The sequence below is a fragment of the Zingiber officinale genome, chromosome 4A, assembly GCF_018446385.1.
Source record: "Zingiber officinale cultivar Zhangliang chromosome 4A, Zo_v1.1, whole genome shotgun sequence".
Taxonomy (NCBI): Eukaryota; Viridiplantae; Streptophyta; class Magnoliopsida; order Zingiberales; family Zingiberaceae; genus Zingiber; species Zingiber officinale.
This window is the reverse complement of record NC_055992.1, coordinates 37,159,334-37,176,982: the sequence shown is the minus strand read 5'-3', so window position 1 is coordinate 37,176,982 and position 17,649 is coordinate 37,159,334. Positions and strand designations below refer to the sequence as shown.

The 17,649-nt window shown below is 36.0% G+C and overlaps 1 protein-coding gene across 1 annotated transcript; it reads left to right on the top strand.

Moving 5' to 3' along the window:
- Positions 1 to 4,811: 4,811 nt before the first annotated feature.
- On the top strand, positions 4,812 to 15,496 carry LOC121969822 (prefoldin subunit 6-like). Its single transcript, XM_042520082.1, has 5 exons — positions 4,812 to 4,964; positions 5,047 to 5,117; positions 5,204 to 5,328; positions 5,433 to 5,493; positions 15,150 to 15,496. The coding sequence occupies exons 1-5, from the start codon at positions 4,883 to 4,885 to the stop codon at positions 15,204 to 15,206; spliced, it is 396 nt and encodes a 131-aa protein (XP_042376016.1). The 5' UTR covers positions 4,812 to 4,882; the 3' UTR covers positions 15,207 to 15,496.
- Positions 15,497 to 17,649: the final 2,153 nt, after the last annotated feature.

Genomic DNA, 17,649 nt, shown 5'->3' with positions numbered 1-17,649 from the left:
TATAGAATTTATAGATATATCAAATGGATGTAAAGACCGTTTTTCTAAATGGAAATTTAGAAGAGGGAATCTACATGAAGCAACCTGAAAGGTTTTCTACGCTAGGGAAGAAAAATAAGATTTATAGATTAGTTAAGTCATTATACGGCTTGAAACAAGCTCCGAAACAATGATTTGAAAATTTTGTTAATGCCATGAAGGAAAGTGGATTTCAGATCAATAGATATGATAAATGCATCTACATGAAAGCTATAGAAAATGACTATGTCATGTTATGTCTATATGTAGATGACATCGTTATCATGGGGAGTAATGATAAGATAATCAAATTCACTAAACCTATGTTAAACTCAAGATTTGATATGAAAGACATGGGCATAACTGATATAATCCTAAGAATTAAAATTCTTAGAACATCATAAGAACTTGTTGTCAATCAGCCCCATTATATGGACAAGATTCTTGAAAAATTCAACAAGAGTAATACTGCGTTGATATGAACTCTGATAGATACGAGTCAACATCTATCAAAAAATTAAGATAAGAGCATCTCTCAGATAGAGTACTCCAAGGTGATTGGAAGTTTGATATATTTAATGAGTTGTATACGACCAGACTTAGCCTACGTAGTAAGCAAGCTAAGTAGATACACGAGTAATCCAGTGTTGAGCACTGGAAAGGGATAATAAGAGTACTTAGGTACTTGCGATATACTCATGATTATGGATTGCACTATACAAGATATTCTACTGTGATTGAAGGATACAACAATGCAAATTGGATATCGGATATAAAAGACATTAAGTCCATAAGTAAATATGTATTCACTTTAGGAAATGCAGTCATTTCATGAAAATCTTCTAAGTAAACCATAATAACTAAATCTACAATGAAATATGAGTTTGTAGCTCTAGACAAATGTAGTGAAGAGGTTGAATGATTACAACAATTCTTAGAAGATGTTCCTGGATAGCTGAAACATGTGCCTGTAATTTGCATATATTGCGATAGTCAATTGACAATTCGTCAGTCACAAAACCATATGTGTAATGGTAAGTCTTGATATACACGTTATAGACACAATACCATTAGACAATTATTCTCAACAGGAGTTATCACTCTTGACTATGTATAGTCAAAAGATAACTTAATGGATCTGCTAGTTAAAGGGTTAAACAGAGAGTTAGTTGTTAGCTCATTGCGATGAACAAGCTTGATTTAAGTGTCGATGTCACCTATAGGTGGAAAGGAAACTCAACCTATGCCAACTGAAGATTCCATAAACTAGGTTTAAATGGACAACCTAATTGCACTGTAAGATGATCACTGTGGGGGGAAGACTCGATAAATCAGTGACCAGATAAAGGGTAAGCATTCTTGCTTTTAATGATTATCGTGGAGTAATGGAAAAATACTCTCGAGATATCACCTTTGTGAGAAAGAAGTGAAGCCGCTTTGAAAATAATTGAAAGCACAATTCTTAGCGCTTCTCACAGAACTAGGCGTGTTCATGGCCAAAAACAAACATACTCATGCGACCTTAGTTATATCAGGGAGGATTCTGGATGAGATCTATCCATGCTTATACAAATAGAAGAATAGTTTAAAGATATCGCATCTACTGATTAATTAGTAAGCAAATAGATTGTCATAAAGAAAGGTTCAAAGGACAACACCTATCTATTCTATACACAACTCAACTATCAAAAGCTATCACATTTCTTAAAGCATTTTGTCCATGATAGAAATCAACTCTAGGTCTATTAACAACGCTACTCTTTACGTAACCAACTATGTTAGTATGTGGAGACAATTTAATATAATTTGTGACTATATAGCGGATGCTCAAGAGTTGTAACATGTAACCGATCAATTTAAAAAACAGGAAGGTATATAATGACTTCATCGAATCCAAAGAATATATAAAATACTGATTTGTATGCTTAAATAAGTTTACATTAGTTAAAATTGTTACACAAACTTAAAATAAGTTTACATTTTTTTTACTTTTCATCTCACAAATACCTTGTTTTAGTACCGTATAATTTTAGTGAAAATTGCTATAACATCTAACAGTTTTGCTAAAACTGATGTAGGACGAAGATTATGGGACTAAATTTAAAATAAATTATTATTTTTTATATAAAAAATTATTTATAAAAAAATTAATACATCCCTAAAACTAGTCTAATGTTAGTATATAGTATTTGTTAAAATTGTTTTAAATTGATCAAAATTTTCGCAACATTGCTATAATAGTTTTAATCAAAATTCTTATAACATTTTTTATCAACCTAATTTAAATCTTAAATTCTAAATTCTAAAACTACTTTTAACATTATCAAAATGACTAAAATATTAATTAAAATCTAATTACTGAATATAAATTTTCAAAATATTCAAATCATATATATTAATTTTAAAATTATCAGATTATGTATTTAATACTATTTTTGTTCCTACCCCTCTTCTCAATTGATTGCTACAGTAGAGCAATAAATTCATAATACTAGTATTATTCATCACAGTAAAGTCCCTAATCGATATACTACAATATAACAATCATTAAAAAAATTTATTTTATATTTAAAAATGACTGTTCTCATTATAGTGGATTAAATTGATATTTAAGAATATGGATATAATCAAGAAAACTAGAATAACACATAAGACTTGGTCCATCAGTTGATTTTGATAAATCTGAGCCAAAACTAGCTGATAGACCTAGAAAACTTGGAATCCTATGAAACTAGATCCTATGATGTCTGAAGGCATGAATATTATAGCAATCGATTATTTTTTAATGATTAAAAAAATTAAATTTATATTAAAAAAATCACTGCTTTCAATATAATATGTCAAATTAATATTTCAAGGCATAATTATATATTGAGAGCATTGATTTTTTAAATACAAATCAATTTGATTCATCTTGAAAAAATCATTGTTCTTAATATAATGAGTCAAATTGATGTTTAAGAGTATGAATATGATCAGAAGAACTAGTTAAACACATAAAATCTAGTTTCATACCATTTTGAACTCTCTAGGTCATCAATCGATTTTTGCCTAAATCGATTTATTGACCTAGAGAGTTCGGAATGATACGAACTCAGATCCTATATGTTCATTTAATTTTTATGATTATATTTATACCCTTAAATATTAATTGAACCCACTATGTTAAGAATAATGATTTTTTAAACCTACTAAATTTTCCCAACACAATTTGTTTCCTTAGCATCGTCTCTGGTAAACATAAGGTTCTACAGCCGTGTAAGTTGGACAATAAAGTTATCAATTTGAGGGGGTGTTTAGTTATTTCCTAGGAATAGGAATAAGAATCATAGTATTGTGGAATGAGAATGAATATGAGCATGGATATTATTCTTAAAAGCAATGTTTGGTTAGTTGAATATTTTCTATCGGAATAAATTAAAATTTTCTTTTTTACCCTTAAAGGAAAATAAGAGAAAAAATTAGACGTGAGAGAAAGTTGAATGTGAGAGAAAAATATGATGAGAGAGAATAATGAGAGAGAAAGTGTGATGGGAGATAATGAAGAGAGAGAAAGTGCGATGAGAGAAAATGAGAAAAGAGAGTGTGATGGGAGAGAGCATAATGATAGAAGATGAGAGAGAAAATATGATGAGAGAGGATGAAGAGAGAGAAAGTGTAATGAAAAAAAAATGAGGAAAGAGTGTGATGGAGAGATTGAGGAGAGAGAAAATATGATGAAAGAGAAAGTATGATGACAGAGAAAGTGTGATGAGAAAAAATAAGAAAGTGAATGTGATGAGAGAGATTGAGGAGAGAGAAAGTATGATGAGAGAGAAAGCATGATGAGAGAGAAATTGTGTTGAGAAAAAAGGGTGTGATGGGAGAGATTGAGGAGAGAGAAAGTATGATGAGAGAGAAAACATGATGAGAGAGAAATTATGTTGATAAAAAAGGGGAGAGAGTGTGATGGGAGAGATTGAGGAGAGAAAAAGTGTGATGAGATAGAAAGCATGATGAGAGAGAAAATGTGATGAGAAGAAAGAAAACAAGAGAGTGTGATGTGAGAAATTGAGGAGAGAGAAAGTATGATGAGAAAGGAAGCATGATGAGAGAGAAAGTGCGATGAGAAAAAAAAGAGAGAAGAGAGTGATGGAAGATATTAAGGAGAGAAAAAGTATGATAAGAGAGAAAGTGTAATGAGAAAAAAAAATGTGATGAGAGAGAATAAGGAGAGAGAAAGTGGATGATAAAATGAGGAGAGAAAAAAATGATGAGAGAGAATAAGGAGAGAGAAAGTGATATAAAAGAAAAATTAAATAAATATATTTTGATATTTGATATTAAGGAAAAAATTTTTAGTTTTGGGTCAAGGATATTTTTGGAATAAGTAAATATTTTGATTGTTGAAAATAGAATAATGATTCATTGAAGGGGGGAGACATGGAATGAGTACCCAATTATAAAGATTAATTCCCTTATTTGTATTTCTATTCCTATAATCCCAATATCAATAATGATAATTAATGATTACTATTCTCATTCTTCACTTTTATTCCCCTAAATCAAATACCCCTTGAATTCTATCTGTCGACCTAGTCCAATTAGTTTTACCAACTCAATTTAAAAGCATAGATCTGGATAGAGTAATTCAAGGCGGGGTAACCCGGACCGCTTGCATTATCCGTGGATCGAGAATTTTTTTCAAATTAAAATTAAAATTATCAATCGGGCGTCTTGGAGTTTGTCAGCCCGTCTTGGTGGCGGCCTGGCCCGGCCCAGTCCGACAAATGATGTGGGTTGGCCGTCTAATTCAGAAGACCCCTACAGAGAAAACCTAACTTCTCTGCGACGGTGAAGGCATTCGAATCTGATCTCCGGATCCATGGCTTCTTCCCCGGCGGCCGTTAGAGAACTTCAACGCGATCTTGAGAACCAGGCCAATGCTCTCAGCAAGATCCAGAAAGGCATGCACCATCATTCTCTCTCTGTGTGCGATCGGTTACCGTTCCTCTCAAGTTTCACGTGCTCTTCTGTATTTCATTGCAGACATCGCCAAGAACCACCAGGTTAGGAAGCAGTACACCATCCAGCTCGGGGAGAACGAGCTCGTCCTCAAGGTTCTCTTTCTTCTCGTGACTCTCTTACCCCTGTTGTGCCCGAGGTGTCTGTTGTATTCTAAAATTCGTTGTGGTGGTGATGCAAGGAATTGGAATTATTGAATGAAAACTCCAATGTGTTCAAGCTGATCGGCCCAGTGCTTGTGAAACAAGACCTCGCGGAGGCGAACGCCAACGTGCGTAAAAGGATTGAATACATTTCAGCTGAACTGTGAGTTCCATCTTTTTCGTGCGTCTCTTGCAATGTGGTTATTTTGTTTTGTTTTGTTTTATGTTTCTTCTTTGATATTTATTGATCTGCTGAACATGTTACAGTAAGCGGCTTGATGGTACACTTCAGGATTTGGAAGACAAACAGAATAGCAAAAAGGAATCGGTTAGCTGCTAGTCTAATATCTCTCACTCTCTTTCTCTTTTTGATTCAGGTTCTTCTATTTTATCGAGATACATATTTATTCTTGTGATTATTTCTTCTGCTATGAATGTGGGCATTCTGTTTCACTAGGAATCCGAGCAATTGAGATACTGAACTCAAGCATTCAGAATACAACTCTAGGAGATATGCTAGAATCATTCTTTGGTTATACGAATATTGTCCACTTTATTGCAGATTCTTCATTATCTTCAGTTGATCACCCCTTTCAATGAGTGAGGATTCTGTGGAATTTGTTTCTCCTTTTAGTTATTCTCTTTCTTTCTTTTCAGTTGCCCCTTTCAATGAATAATTGAATATCACAATTGTCTGTATCTCTATAGTAATCACGGGGTGAGGAAATAACAATGCTAAGGTGAATCTGCTAACATCAAAACTAAGGAGGCATGACTTCTAGCAATATACAATGACAAGAGACTTTAATTTGCCCTAGTAAATTAGCATATGTTTTAGTTTGAAAAGAAAACTAATGCTTAAATAACTCGGTAAATTAAATAGGTAAGCATTAGAATTATTTTTTCTCAAGATGGTAGAATGAATGTAAAATTTTTTGGAGTCAATGTGATTGCATATGCTTGTATCCATAAGCATACCATACATTGTGATTTAGTCTATAGGGTGCATAAATGTATGCTTTATAATAATTATTGCTTAATGCAATTCTTCACCTAATATTTACATCTCCTGTTCACTCTTTTGACCCTTAGAATATTGCGATAACTGTAAGTCTAGCTCATGTTTAATGGCTTCTTAAACTTGGTGGAGGCTCTTTACAATTTGTGGCAAAAGGCGAAACGCTCGCCCCCAGCGCCCCCGCCGTACCCGACCCAAGGCCATCATGAGGGAGGTAAATCGCAGCATCCGAGCAAGCATGTGACGGACAGGGTGTAATACGGGGATAGGGGATTTATTCCCCAGCTGCCCCGAGGATCGACCCTGCGACCTCATTGTGGCAACACCCGCCACATACCAACTCGGATGACCCTGCGACCTGCGGGCTCTTTACAAGGTATGATTAAAGGTTGTCGAGTCGATCTTAGGAGGAGATACATCATTTAATGTGCAATGATTGGTATTATCATGGATGCTTTCTCACGGCGTTTGGGGGGGGGATAGTTTATGAGCAGTCGTTAAGGGTAATGAAGGATTACTCAGTTTGATAGAAGTTTCAAGTTTTATTAATAAGAATTCTCCTTGATGAGAGCAAGTCATCAATGAACTCTTCCTTAAGTGAGATATGTCAACTATCTTCTATCATGCTATGAATTTAGATTCATTTCTAAATCACAATTTTATCTTCACCAACCACTAAAGAGAGTTTATGATTTGTATTATGGCTTTGACGGTGATTCTGAAAGACTTTCCTGGATCCTTGAGTTTTGGAGGTAAATTATTTTAAACTAAAGCACTCCACTCCTCTATCAAAGTCACAATTTTATATTCCTCTAGCTTCACTTCATATGATGTATGACTTCATCCTCGTCAGTTTTTGTACCATCTTCATCTTCCTCACTCACCTTAGGCTCCTCTAAAGCTTTACCACTACTCAAAGTGATAGCATCACAATGTTTAATAGGATTTGTCTAGGATTGACTTAAAAATCTATCCGGAGCCTTTGAAGAGGAAGTATCAAGAAATACAGTTTGACTTTCCAACATCTTTAACTAAGTTATTGAGCATACCTTCAATCTATTTGATCGTGTCTCTCGTGTCTTGATATTGTTGCATAGACTTTGTCATTTGTTGTCTAAACTCCTCATTCTGTTTAGTTTGTGTCACAATGAAATATTCTAGCAAGATTTCTATGTTGGATTTTTGTGCCGGATTAAATTCTAGTGGTGGTACATAGTTGTCTTCCCCAACTTGATGCTAATTGTTCTTGTTAAAAAAAGTTTTGATGGTTCCCTCAACTAGGGTTATGGGGTTATAGGTGTTTGAATACGGATCATTCTACAGCCATTAGTTGTAGTTGTAGATGATATCCTATTGTTCCACTTGTACTACTTGTGAAGGTGCCAATATTATTGGGCAATTAGCACCTGTATGACTTGTTGTACCACAAATCTCACAATAATCATTAGGAAAATTCAAAACATTAAATTGATCAAACCTTCGAGTTAGAGCGTCTATCTTCGCATGCAAGAGAAAAAGAAAAAGGAAAAAAATAAAAATTTAGTTTAACCAAATTACAAATAAAACTAATATCAATGAAAACACAGCCCCAACAGCCTAAAAAACTTTATGTGTTAACTGTAAGTGCATGGCCGTTGTCTAGTAGTAAAAATTATCATCCTCTGGGACCATGGTGTTGACTACCAGTTTATGTGCAACGGAGGCTATATAGACAAATTGAAATTAGGGAATCGTTGTGAAAGCAAGCAAACTAAGAAAATTGAGTGAATGTTAGATTGACTATTGTGATTCTCTCTCCTACTTCAATGTTAGATTATATTTGAAGGTGTTTTATCCTAATATAATCGATGTTCCTCTCAAAATACATCGGTGTATCTACCTTAACGTGACTCCTATTCTTATGATAATTGAATTATGACAGACCATTTATGCTTAGTGACAATCAATAGTATCCTCGAGAGAATTTGGACTATTTTCGTGAACAAACTCTCAAGTCCACTTCTATAGACTATAGTCTAGAGTTCACCTCTAAGTTCATTCCCTAATCTCTAATAATTGTAAACATACGTTTAGATGCTAGATTCGAGATTAAGGTTCACCAGTCGGTCCATCCTAGAGAAATCCATCTCTTAATCTTTAATCAACATACATGAATACACGAAGCAAGATAAAATTTAATAAAGAATCTAGCATATCAAAAATAAAAGAGAGAAATCACATATTAATCGTCAACTCAACATCGAGTTATTTCCTAATTCTAGAATAAAGAAAACTACTCCATGAGGCTAGAGATACAAGTCATTGATGTCGTAGCTCCTTCGATGTTTTTGATGCGACCTCCTTTGATGTCATGGGATTAGGAGAACCTCATATCACCAGATGTCTTGTAGCCGCCACCCCTTGCCACCTTTTATAGTTTTAGAACAGAGATAGAGTTTCCTAAAAAAGTAGGACAACCCTAACATAATTTCCTAAAAAGTAGGGGTGACTAATAGAATTTTCTAAAATAGGGGAAGCTAACAATATTTTTTAAAAATAAAGGGAGGTGCTGTTTTGAAAATCCTCATGATTCACGGCTGTGGAACGTACCATGGGCAGGCTGTGAATCATGTTGGAAGCCTTCTCATCAATTCTCAGAATGGACCGCGCCCATCGTGACTACCACAGGCAGGCCATGGTTCTTGCAGCACGATTGTGGTGGCTACCACAGTCTGACCATGGGTCATGTTGCAATGCATTTCCTTTGAATTTGCATCTCCAAATATGCTCCAATGCTAAAATTTCCACTTCTTGTCAACATAAAGTACAAACCGTAGTCATCCGAACTAAAATGATAAAATGGATGCAAATGCTAGAAGTTATCACAAATCATGCTTATGTAATACAACAAATGTATGCTAAATAAGAATGAAAACATATGCATGATTCACGCACATCACAATTTCATAAGTTCTCTAGGTGGAAGGTTCTCTTTGTGGATGGAGCTAGAAGGAAGGATAGCACACTAAACTAGGGTTGGAAGAAATTTAATTCTGTGAGGCTGAAGGTGTCTTGGGGATCGTAGGATCACTCCACGGATGAGGACAGTTTGTCCAGACAAAAAGGCTTATTTTGGTGGTTCGGGGAAAGAAGCAAAAGGCAGAGCATCATCTTAAGGAAGCTCTTGTTGGCATGCAGTCACACTTAAGAGCTGTGCGCATTAATCATAGTTAAAGGACGGCTTTCCTGTGGAAAAGGGAACAACTTGGGGCTTATCTTACCATGATTGAAATGCTGGAAGTGGGACAAATCTTGTGGCAGGATTTGGCAAGGAGAAAAAACTCCCCCTCTCAAACAAGAGATTTTGGTTCTTTCTGTTGATTAGAGAAGAGGGCAAGCAGGCTGCAGGAGGTGGGTTCACGGTTGGTGATTTTGCTTGTATCTGAAGTGGGGGCAAAGGAAAGCAAGAGAGCATGGTGAAGATAAGGTGCTTGCCTATGTGCTAGTGAGTGAAGTTGTCACGCCCCAGGAGTCCCTACCAGAGAAAAATACGATAGCATCTCTCTTGTACTGGTGACAATCTGAATCCATAAATACATAGCCCTCAGGGTCTCTCAATCCTCAGCCAACACGGCCGGAACATAAGCAATAATTTAAATAAATATTCCACGCAGTTATATATATATATATATATATATATATCAAACCTACTCCATTACAGCGAGGAAAACACAACCCACAACGGAAAATCATCGTAGCAGAAAACATGGGCAGCATACCAAAATATCGATATAAGATCCACGAGTGCAAGAAACACACATCACAAGTCTGTAGATCACATAACAAGGAACCAAAATCCGAAAACAGAAAACCATCTCGACACGGAGTGGGGACTAGCAATTGGAACCTCCTAACGACTTCAACCTGAAATAGGAATAAATCAACGGAGTGAGTTCAAAAACTCAGGTATCGATCAGACATGCATAGTAAAATATAACTATCAGCAATAATTATGCAATACAGTCTTCGAATAATAACAGGAAACGCAAAGCTGAACAACAGAAGAAGTTGTACTCACCAGGACCTACTATCCGGATACAAGGGTCGTCAGACTAAATAGCTCATGTTTCCTGTATGTATGTCAATCATATCCAACTACCAAAATGCAGCAATCACAAGCAATAAATGCAATCCATGTATATGATGTAAATGACATGGTCACCCCTGACGCCAGTCAGCTACTTCACACGCGATGGTGAGGTCGAATGGGTAGAGCTATGACAACTGTGCCATCACTACTCCTGAGTGACCGAGTGGATGGGATGTTGTCGGAGTACACCTATCCTCCTACTCCAAACATAGTGGGGGAGCCTAAGCTCTCATCTCCCTGTGTCATAGTCAAGAGGAGGGATCCCTGCCCGCTACCACGTTGCAGTCACACTACCCATGAAGGGACCAGCGGAACCCTGACAGAGCAAACTGCACACACCCTGCATGATGTACCATTAACCTATGAGTGGTTGTGTGTGCAGATCATGTAACTGACGATGTGCTCAACTATAAAGGAGCCGACAATCGCTCAGCATGCATTCATGCAAAATGATGCATGCCACTAAAGCATGTAACTCCTTAAAATATCAACCTCCATATAATATGTACCAAAAGGAAAATCAAGTTCATAACAAGAATCTAGGTATATATGACAGGTAATAAATCTAGGTACACATGCCAGATAATAAAACTAGGTACACATGGCAGATAATAAAACTAGGTACACATGGCAGATAATAAATCTAGGTACACATGCCGCGTATATTTAGTAGCTAGGCCTATACTCGGTAATGCATTGTATGCTATTACTTCTATGAACATAAGTACATATGACAAGAATCAAGAGGCATAAACATAAATGCATAACAGATAATAATATGGGCATACTACGAGTATCAAGTAGTGACATACCAAGCAAATATAAGCATAACCATTACTACTAGCTATAACCTATTACGTATATCAGAATAACAATATCAAAAGAGATAAGTCAAAGGTACTCGTCTTTATATATATGTTGTGCTAAACAATCCTACGTCGAGACGCTCGTCTCGAATCAATGTCCTGCAAATCACATTATTACAATTTAGCTAATTACATATACAATAACTAGCTAAATCCCAACCCAACCTAATTAGGGAAAACCCTAATTGAGACAATTAACCTTGATCATAACATAACCTAATTAAATTAGGGTTTACAACCATGGCTTACCCCCAAAACTCACCCAAATCCAAGTGACCGTTGGTGGAATATGGCCGGAGGGGTCCACCGTCGAAGCTGGATCACTGGAACTGTGGATCGCCAATAATCAGTATTGACCGAAGCTATAATGACCAGGCAAGCATCAAATCTCTACATCCCAATCCAAAAATGGAAATTGGATCGCTACAAATCTGATACAAACCATACCTTACTCCAATTATGTGTCGACAGTCCGCCCTACTCTAAGGATCGACAGTCGATCTTTGCCGGCGAGGAAGAGGTATCGAAATCTGGTGAAGAGAAGAATGTGATGTACCTCCCCAATGGTAACCACCCCTGCTCTGCTCGAATCCGCAAGCGAGAGGGGAGAGTATTCCCTAATTCCTTTCACTGTCTCCACCCTCGGCGACGGCAACACCCGACAATAGAGCAACTATTAGGATTCTATGGAAGAATGTACGTATTGGGTCATCATTCAAACTATTTCGACTATTATAAAAGAACATTCTATTATTATAAATGATTCGTGGATTCTTAATTTGCATCAAAATACCTCATACCTCAATTATAAATGACATGGAAGAATGTTAGTGTACAAATTTGCCGAGAGCGTTTAGAACTTAATATATTTGTAACAAATTGAGTTTCTATAATGTAGTCGAAATAGTTTGAGGGTGAATATTATGAACTAAAGGAATGTGTAAATAAGTAGTGTAACTGTGTAAGAGGCCTTTTTATAGTATTTATTAGTTAATAACTTAGAGTTCTTGTGAAGAATAATTCAGCAATAATGATCTTCCTACATAACTCTTGATGTATTTATTAAGACTCAAATGCCAAAAACCTTGAATCACGTGCATTTGCTAGCATGTCTGATGACTTGACTTTCTGTGATTGGGAAGCTTAATGATGACTCGACCATTACATTGGTAGCCCTTTGCATATATTTTATAGATATTAAGTCTTCTTTGATATCAATTTGGCAAAACCCACTGATAGAAGATATTAAATTCATTCACATTTTAGGTTGGATTCAATTTATTAACATTTTAGGTCCAATCACTCACCAAAATGTTTGAGCCTAATGAAATAATAAGTTACTCATCTATATTTAATCTTTTCAAAGACCAATAGTCCCAATTATAACTTGAGGCACATAATAATCCTATTTAGATGGTCTTGTGCAGTCTTTAGTAGTGATGTTGGTTGTCTGTGTAGGATTGCTGTGAGTTTGCTAGAGGGGGGTGGGGGTGGGTGAATAATGCTCTTAGAAAACTTGTTTAATTTTAAATTAAAGTAACATACGTAGAGGAAAAAGTAATACAAAATTAAGGAAGACAATTTTAATGTGGTTCATAATCCCCAAGTTGCTACTCTACAATCCTAATGATCCGTGAGGTGGGTCACTCCAAAATTTACCATTAAATTTTCTCCTTGCTGAAAACCTTCCAGAGGTGGTGAAACCTCTTACAGTAATATAAATTTGGCACAAATATATGTTAACATGTGCACAGGATTCCAAATGATAATAGCAAAACGCAAGCAAATAAAAATGCTACCAAATGGGCTAGCATTGTGTGCGAGGAACTTCTGGATGAACATGCAGCATGGCACACTTTTTGAGCAAATTTAAGTATCAAAAACTTTCTGAGTTGTGTTTTTTGCTGCTTGGAATTGAGCTGGTTTTATACAAGTTTTTTGGTCTGCCAGAATATTTTTTTGGTCGACTAAACAATAGTTTTATCTAGCTCGATACACCGTATTTATCCATTTTTCGATCGCCTGATTTACAATTCTGATCGATTGGACCTTGACTGTGCCAGCTTTTCTATCAGGTTCATTTTGCCGACAGGTTTTAATTGGTCTCCTGGAACACCTTTTGGTCGCCTGTCATAAAGTCTTGGTTTATCTTTTGCCATGCCAACAATCCAAAACATATCGCATGCCACATCAATTGTCCCATAAGCAGCCCAAAACTTGTCTCTTGCCATGTCAGCATCTTGAGACTTCGTTCCTTGCTATGTTAGCATCCAGAGGTTTATCCCTTTGCCACGCCAGCTTCCCGAGGCTTATTTGCTGCCATGTCATCATGTGGAGAATTTCTCATGTCACATCAGTAACTCTCACCAGCTACCATGTCAACAAGTCTGTACTAATTAAGACATTCCATCGATCGATCATGTTTTTTGGTGGCTTGATCCTTCTAATTGACAAGAAATCTTTCTCGGTTGCTTGAAAAACTTAGTTTATTCCTACATCACAAAGTTAACCCAATAAGTATATTTATCAATTATCATATAATTTATACTACGATAATCAAAACTCTGGTTGGTTTCTTGGTCAGATAAACACTTGGGCGTACGACTACCCATGGCCGAAAAATAAGATACTCCCTCACAGCATTCTTTGTCAGAAGGTCATCTTGCCTTGCCTTTGCCTTTGTCTTTGCCTTTGCCAAATGTTCCATCTTGTTGACTCATTTGGTCTTTTCCTTCCAAATTCTGATTCGTCAGCCCATCTAGACTTCCCGTACCAGGTGTTTGATACTCTTGACCCACCGGTGCTTCTCCTGCCAAGTGTTTGATCCTCCTGATCAGGGCTTCACCTGCCTAGTGTCTGATTTTGCTGATCCACCAGGGCTTCATCTGTCAAGTGTCTTGCACTTGCAGACTTGACACACAAGTTAGATCTTCCAATGTTTAACTTTAAACTCTTTGTCATACATCAAAATATATTATTTGGTGGTCTGCACCTACAGTTTGAGGGAAATTTACTTGTTTTTCACCTTGGAGTAGTCTGGACCTTTTGGGATACCTTGAGTTGTTTGTAGTGGATGCAAGAAATCAGGGTGCATGTAAATACGGAGGTTTAGGGGAAAGCTTTTACTGTCCAAAGGTGCATGTGCTGAGCTTTTTCTTTCTTTTGTCTGACAATCTTTTTCTCTATATGTGTTAGGAGAGAAGTATAAGCTGATCGAGAGTATTTATGTACATCATGCAGGCACTGTATGACTTGTCCAAGTTCCTCTGTGTTTTGTTCCTCATCTAATATTGTTTTTGTATCTCTCCGTGTATTTTGGCTAAAGTGGAACTACTATAGTGTTCTTTCCTTTTCAAATATTTAGTTGTTTTTTTTCGTATGGTGGAAGATGAAGAATTCCGTGGTGTGGGACTGTGGGTTCATGCTAGCTATATATTTGCATTTTATATGCATTGGAAGTCAATTGACAGAAGGTGATTGTTGGTGGTGGATTCACTCATCTAGTTTACTAGGAATGATTCTACTGTCAGCTTCTTTTGATAATGTTGATTCTATTAAGTAGAAGTGTTGATTCTATGAAGTGGTGCTAGAGCAGCTTCCATCCACTAGTATTAGAGTTAAATACCTACTAGTCATATAGTTGGTCTCAAGGATCTTTCTCCTTACAAAAGGTATAACTAAATAACTACTAGCCATGGGGGTCCATAGCATAGTATGGATTTGATGTCATGGCTATTTGTAAACAAAGTTTTGAGTGTCTTTCCCTCATTGCCAAATGTAATTCATCTTTCACATTGAGAAATTCATGTGTAACAACCGTATAGCAAGTACATACGAGTTGATTATTGCCCGCATGCTTGCTTGAATTTGCTCAATTTCAGATAATTCCTAGTATTTTAACATGGAAACCTGCTAGTTGGATTTTTTTTGTCGTTTTTTTTAAAAAGACACGACGTCAATTTATTTTCCAGGTCTTAAAGCTACAACAAAAAGTCCAATCTCTGCAGACTGGGAAATCCAAAACCTAACTTTCTTTTTCTGGGGTGTAGCATTCCATCTCTGTTGCCTCCCGAACTACGAAAATCAGTCACTTGCAGAATAAATAGTTATTGGGTCGAGGTTATTTAGATGTGTTGATTTTTGTAATGTTTTTGAGCTTGGAATGTTGATATGTAAAACTAGATGTAATTACAGTATTAAATTGCATCTTGGGTGAACTCTGGGAGTGAGATTACTGAAGTAATGTTGATGTTCAAAACAACTACTTAAGATGGATTGTAAATTTGACATCATTATTCACTCGTAGCTTTATCACAAACAAGGATAAGATTGCTCAGTGAAGAAGACATTGTGATGAGTACCTTTATTTATCTGTAACTATTTGGTCTGTTTAATTGAGTTTGGCAACCGGGCCTTGTATTAGTTTTAATAAATTAATAAATACTTAAGGTTCTGGATAATGAGTACGAAACTAAACTTGATTAAATCAAAGTGAAATAATTAATATGAATTGAAAATCTTTGATGGGTGCAATCAGCTAAACTGAGTGCTACCAGAGCAATCATAGTAAAATGAAAGGAAAGAAAACATATATTTATAATTAGAAGTGTTAAATTTATGAGATTAATGGAAGAAATAAAAAAAATCCATATAGTTAAATCCCAAATAACTAAGAACTTTGTTCCTGCTTGGACGACAAACTCCACTAAGCTTGTTGGAGTCAGTCTAATGGAGTTTACTGCTTCAAAGTCAATAACTATAGACGAAGGAACCCAACCAAAAGACTTTGAAAGAAGGAAAGAAATTGTCTTTTATCTATAATTGTTGACATCATTTTTTTCTTTTAGTTGACATTAGAATTCATTTACGCTGATTAATCCGGTAGTAATTGATTCGGTCCTATAAATTTTATTTTGACTGACTATGAATAAATTAAGAAGCAACAACTTATTAGCTTAAAATTAACCGACCATTAAAAACATCCATATATTAATTAAAAGAACTTCATATGTTAATTCACCGGCCTCAGAGACAACCGGCACCATTGTCCTGGGAATGCTGCCGTCATATTTGAACACACATGATTTGTTTCTTCAGTTGTGGATCAAAGTTATTGGACGAATAATCGTTACGAAAGACTTGGTAGATAGACGTCAGGATCAAGCATTTAAAGCAGAAAGCAGAAAGCAGAAAGCAGAAAGCAGAATTCTGGCAGAATATATTGGCTAGCTAATTGGGTGGGTGGAGAAGAAAAGCAAGGTGTATGATATTTATCCATTTCTCTTTAAAATGGAAATGTAGAGGAAATGTGCCAGACCAGTGACTGCTCCACCTGCTGCAGGAAAACGGATTGTTGGCTGCAGTCCTTTCTTTATAGATTTGGTTTCTAAGAGCGATTTTTTTTTTAAAAAAAAACCTGTGTCATTGTGATCAGATTTTTGTTTTTCAGAGAAAAATCTAGTTCGATTTATTCAATCCAGGTTTTTAACTTTTGGTGGACCCAGTTAAATTTATTATTAATTTTTTAATATATTTTAATTACATTTTCCATTTTTCTTTTTACCTTGATTTTCAAACGTTCGTTTTTTTGAAAGTTGAAGATGAAGAAGCCTCCATCTCTAGGATTGAGGGGGAGCGACTTTCGGTGACATCGGATCAAGAAGAAGGAGAAGTCTCCACATCCGGGTCAAGAGAAGAAGAGGATGAAGAAGCTTCCACCTCCACAAGTCAGGTTAAATATGTTGGAGGAGTATCAATGTTGAATCAAGAGGAAGCCTCTACCTTCGGATCCAAAGGAGAAGATGCCACCCCTACATGTGAAGGTATAAATATTTCAATTAAAAATAAAAATCATATCATATGTTTTGAATGTAGGGAACATGGGCACTACAAAATCAAGTGCTCTAAATTGGCCAAGAAAAAGGGCCAAGTGGCACCTAAGGGCAAGGAGAAGCCCAAGGAGACCACCCCTACTATAAAGAAGAGTAAGGAGCACATTGTGTGCTTCTCTTGCAATCAAAAGGGACACTATCGTAGTCAATGTCTCAAGGGGAAGAAAGCGGTCAAGGTTCAAGGAGGAAGCACAACTCAAAGGGGAGCCTCCAATGTAAAACACAAGGTATCATTTGTTGAGCCTACCCCTTTAAATAATGGTAAAAAGCATGTTAGTTCTAATTTATATCATTTTAATGCTATTTACCATAAAAATAGGACGCATGATAGCATTAAGGAAACACATGTAGCTCTTCATGCTAAAACTACCACACCTAGGTCTAGGAAGGTAGATAAAAATTTAGGCAAGAATTCTAAGGATTTTAGTTACAAGCCTAAAAATAAAATTGCCCAAGGATTAAATGAAAAACCAAAAACTAAGGATTTAATGAGAGAAAATCAAGTCTTGAGGTAAAGACTTGATAAATTAGAAAAGACCCTAAAAAGGATGGAAAATATCCTAAAAGGGCAAAATGAGCA

Bases quoted from the DNA above. Each gene is read 5' to 3' on its own strand.
- LOC121969822 (XM_042520082.1), top strand. From the start codon at position 4,883: ATGGCTTCTTCCCCGGCGGCCGTTAGAGAACTTCAACGCGATCTTGAG. The intron at 5,118-5,203 runs GTTCTCTTTCTT...TGGTGATGCAAG, and splicing joins AGAACGAGCTCGTCCTCAAG to GAATTGGAATTATTGAATGA. The intron at 5,494-15,149 runs GTTAGCTGCTAG...TTTATTTTCCAG, and splicing joins AGAATAGCAAAAAGGAATCG to GTCTTAAAGCTACAACAAAA.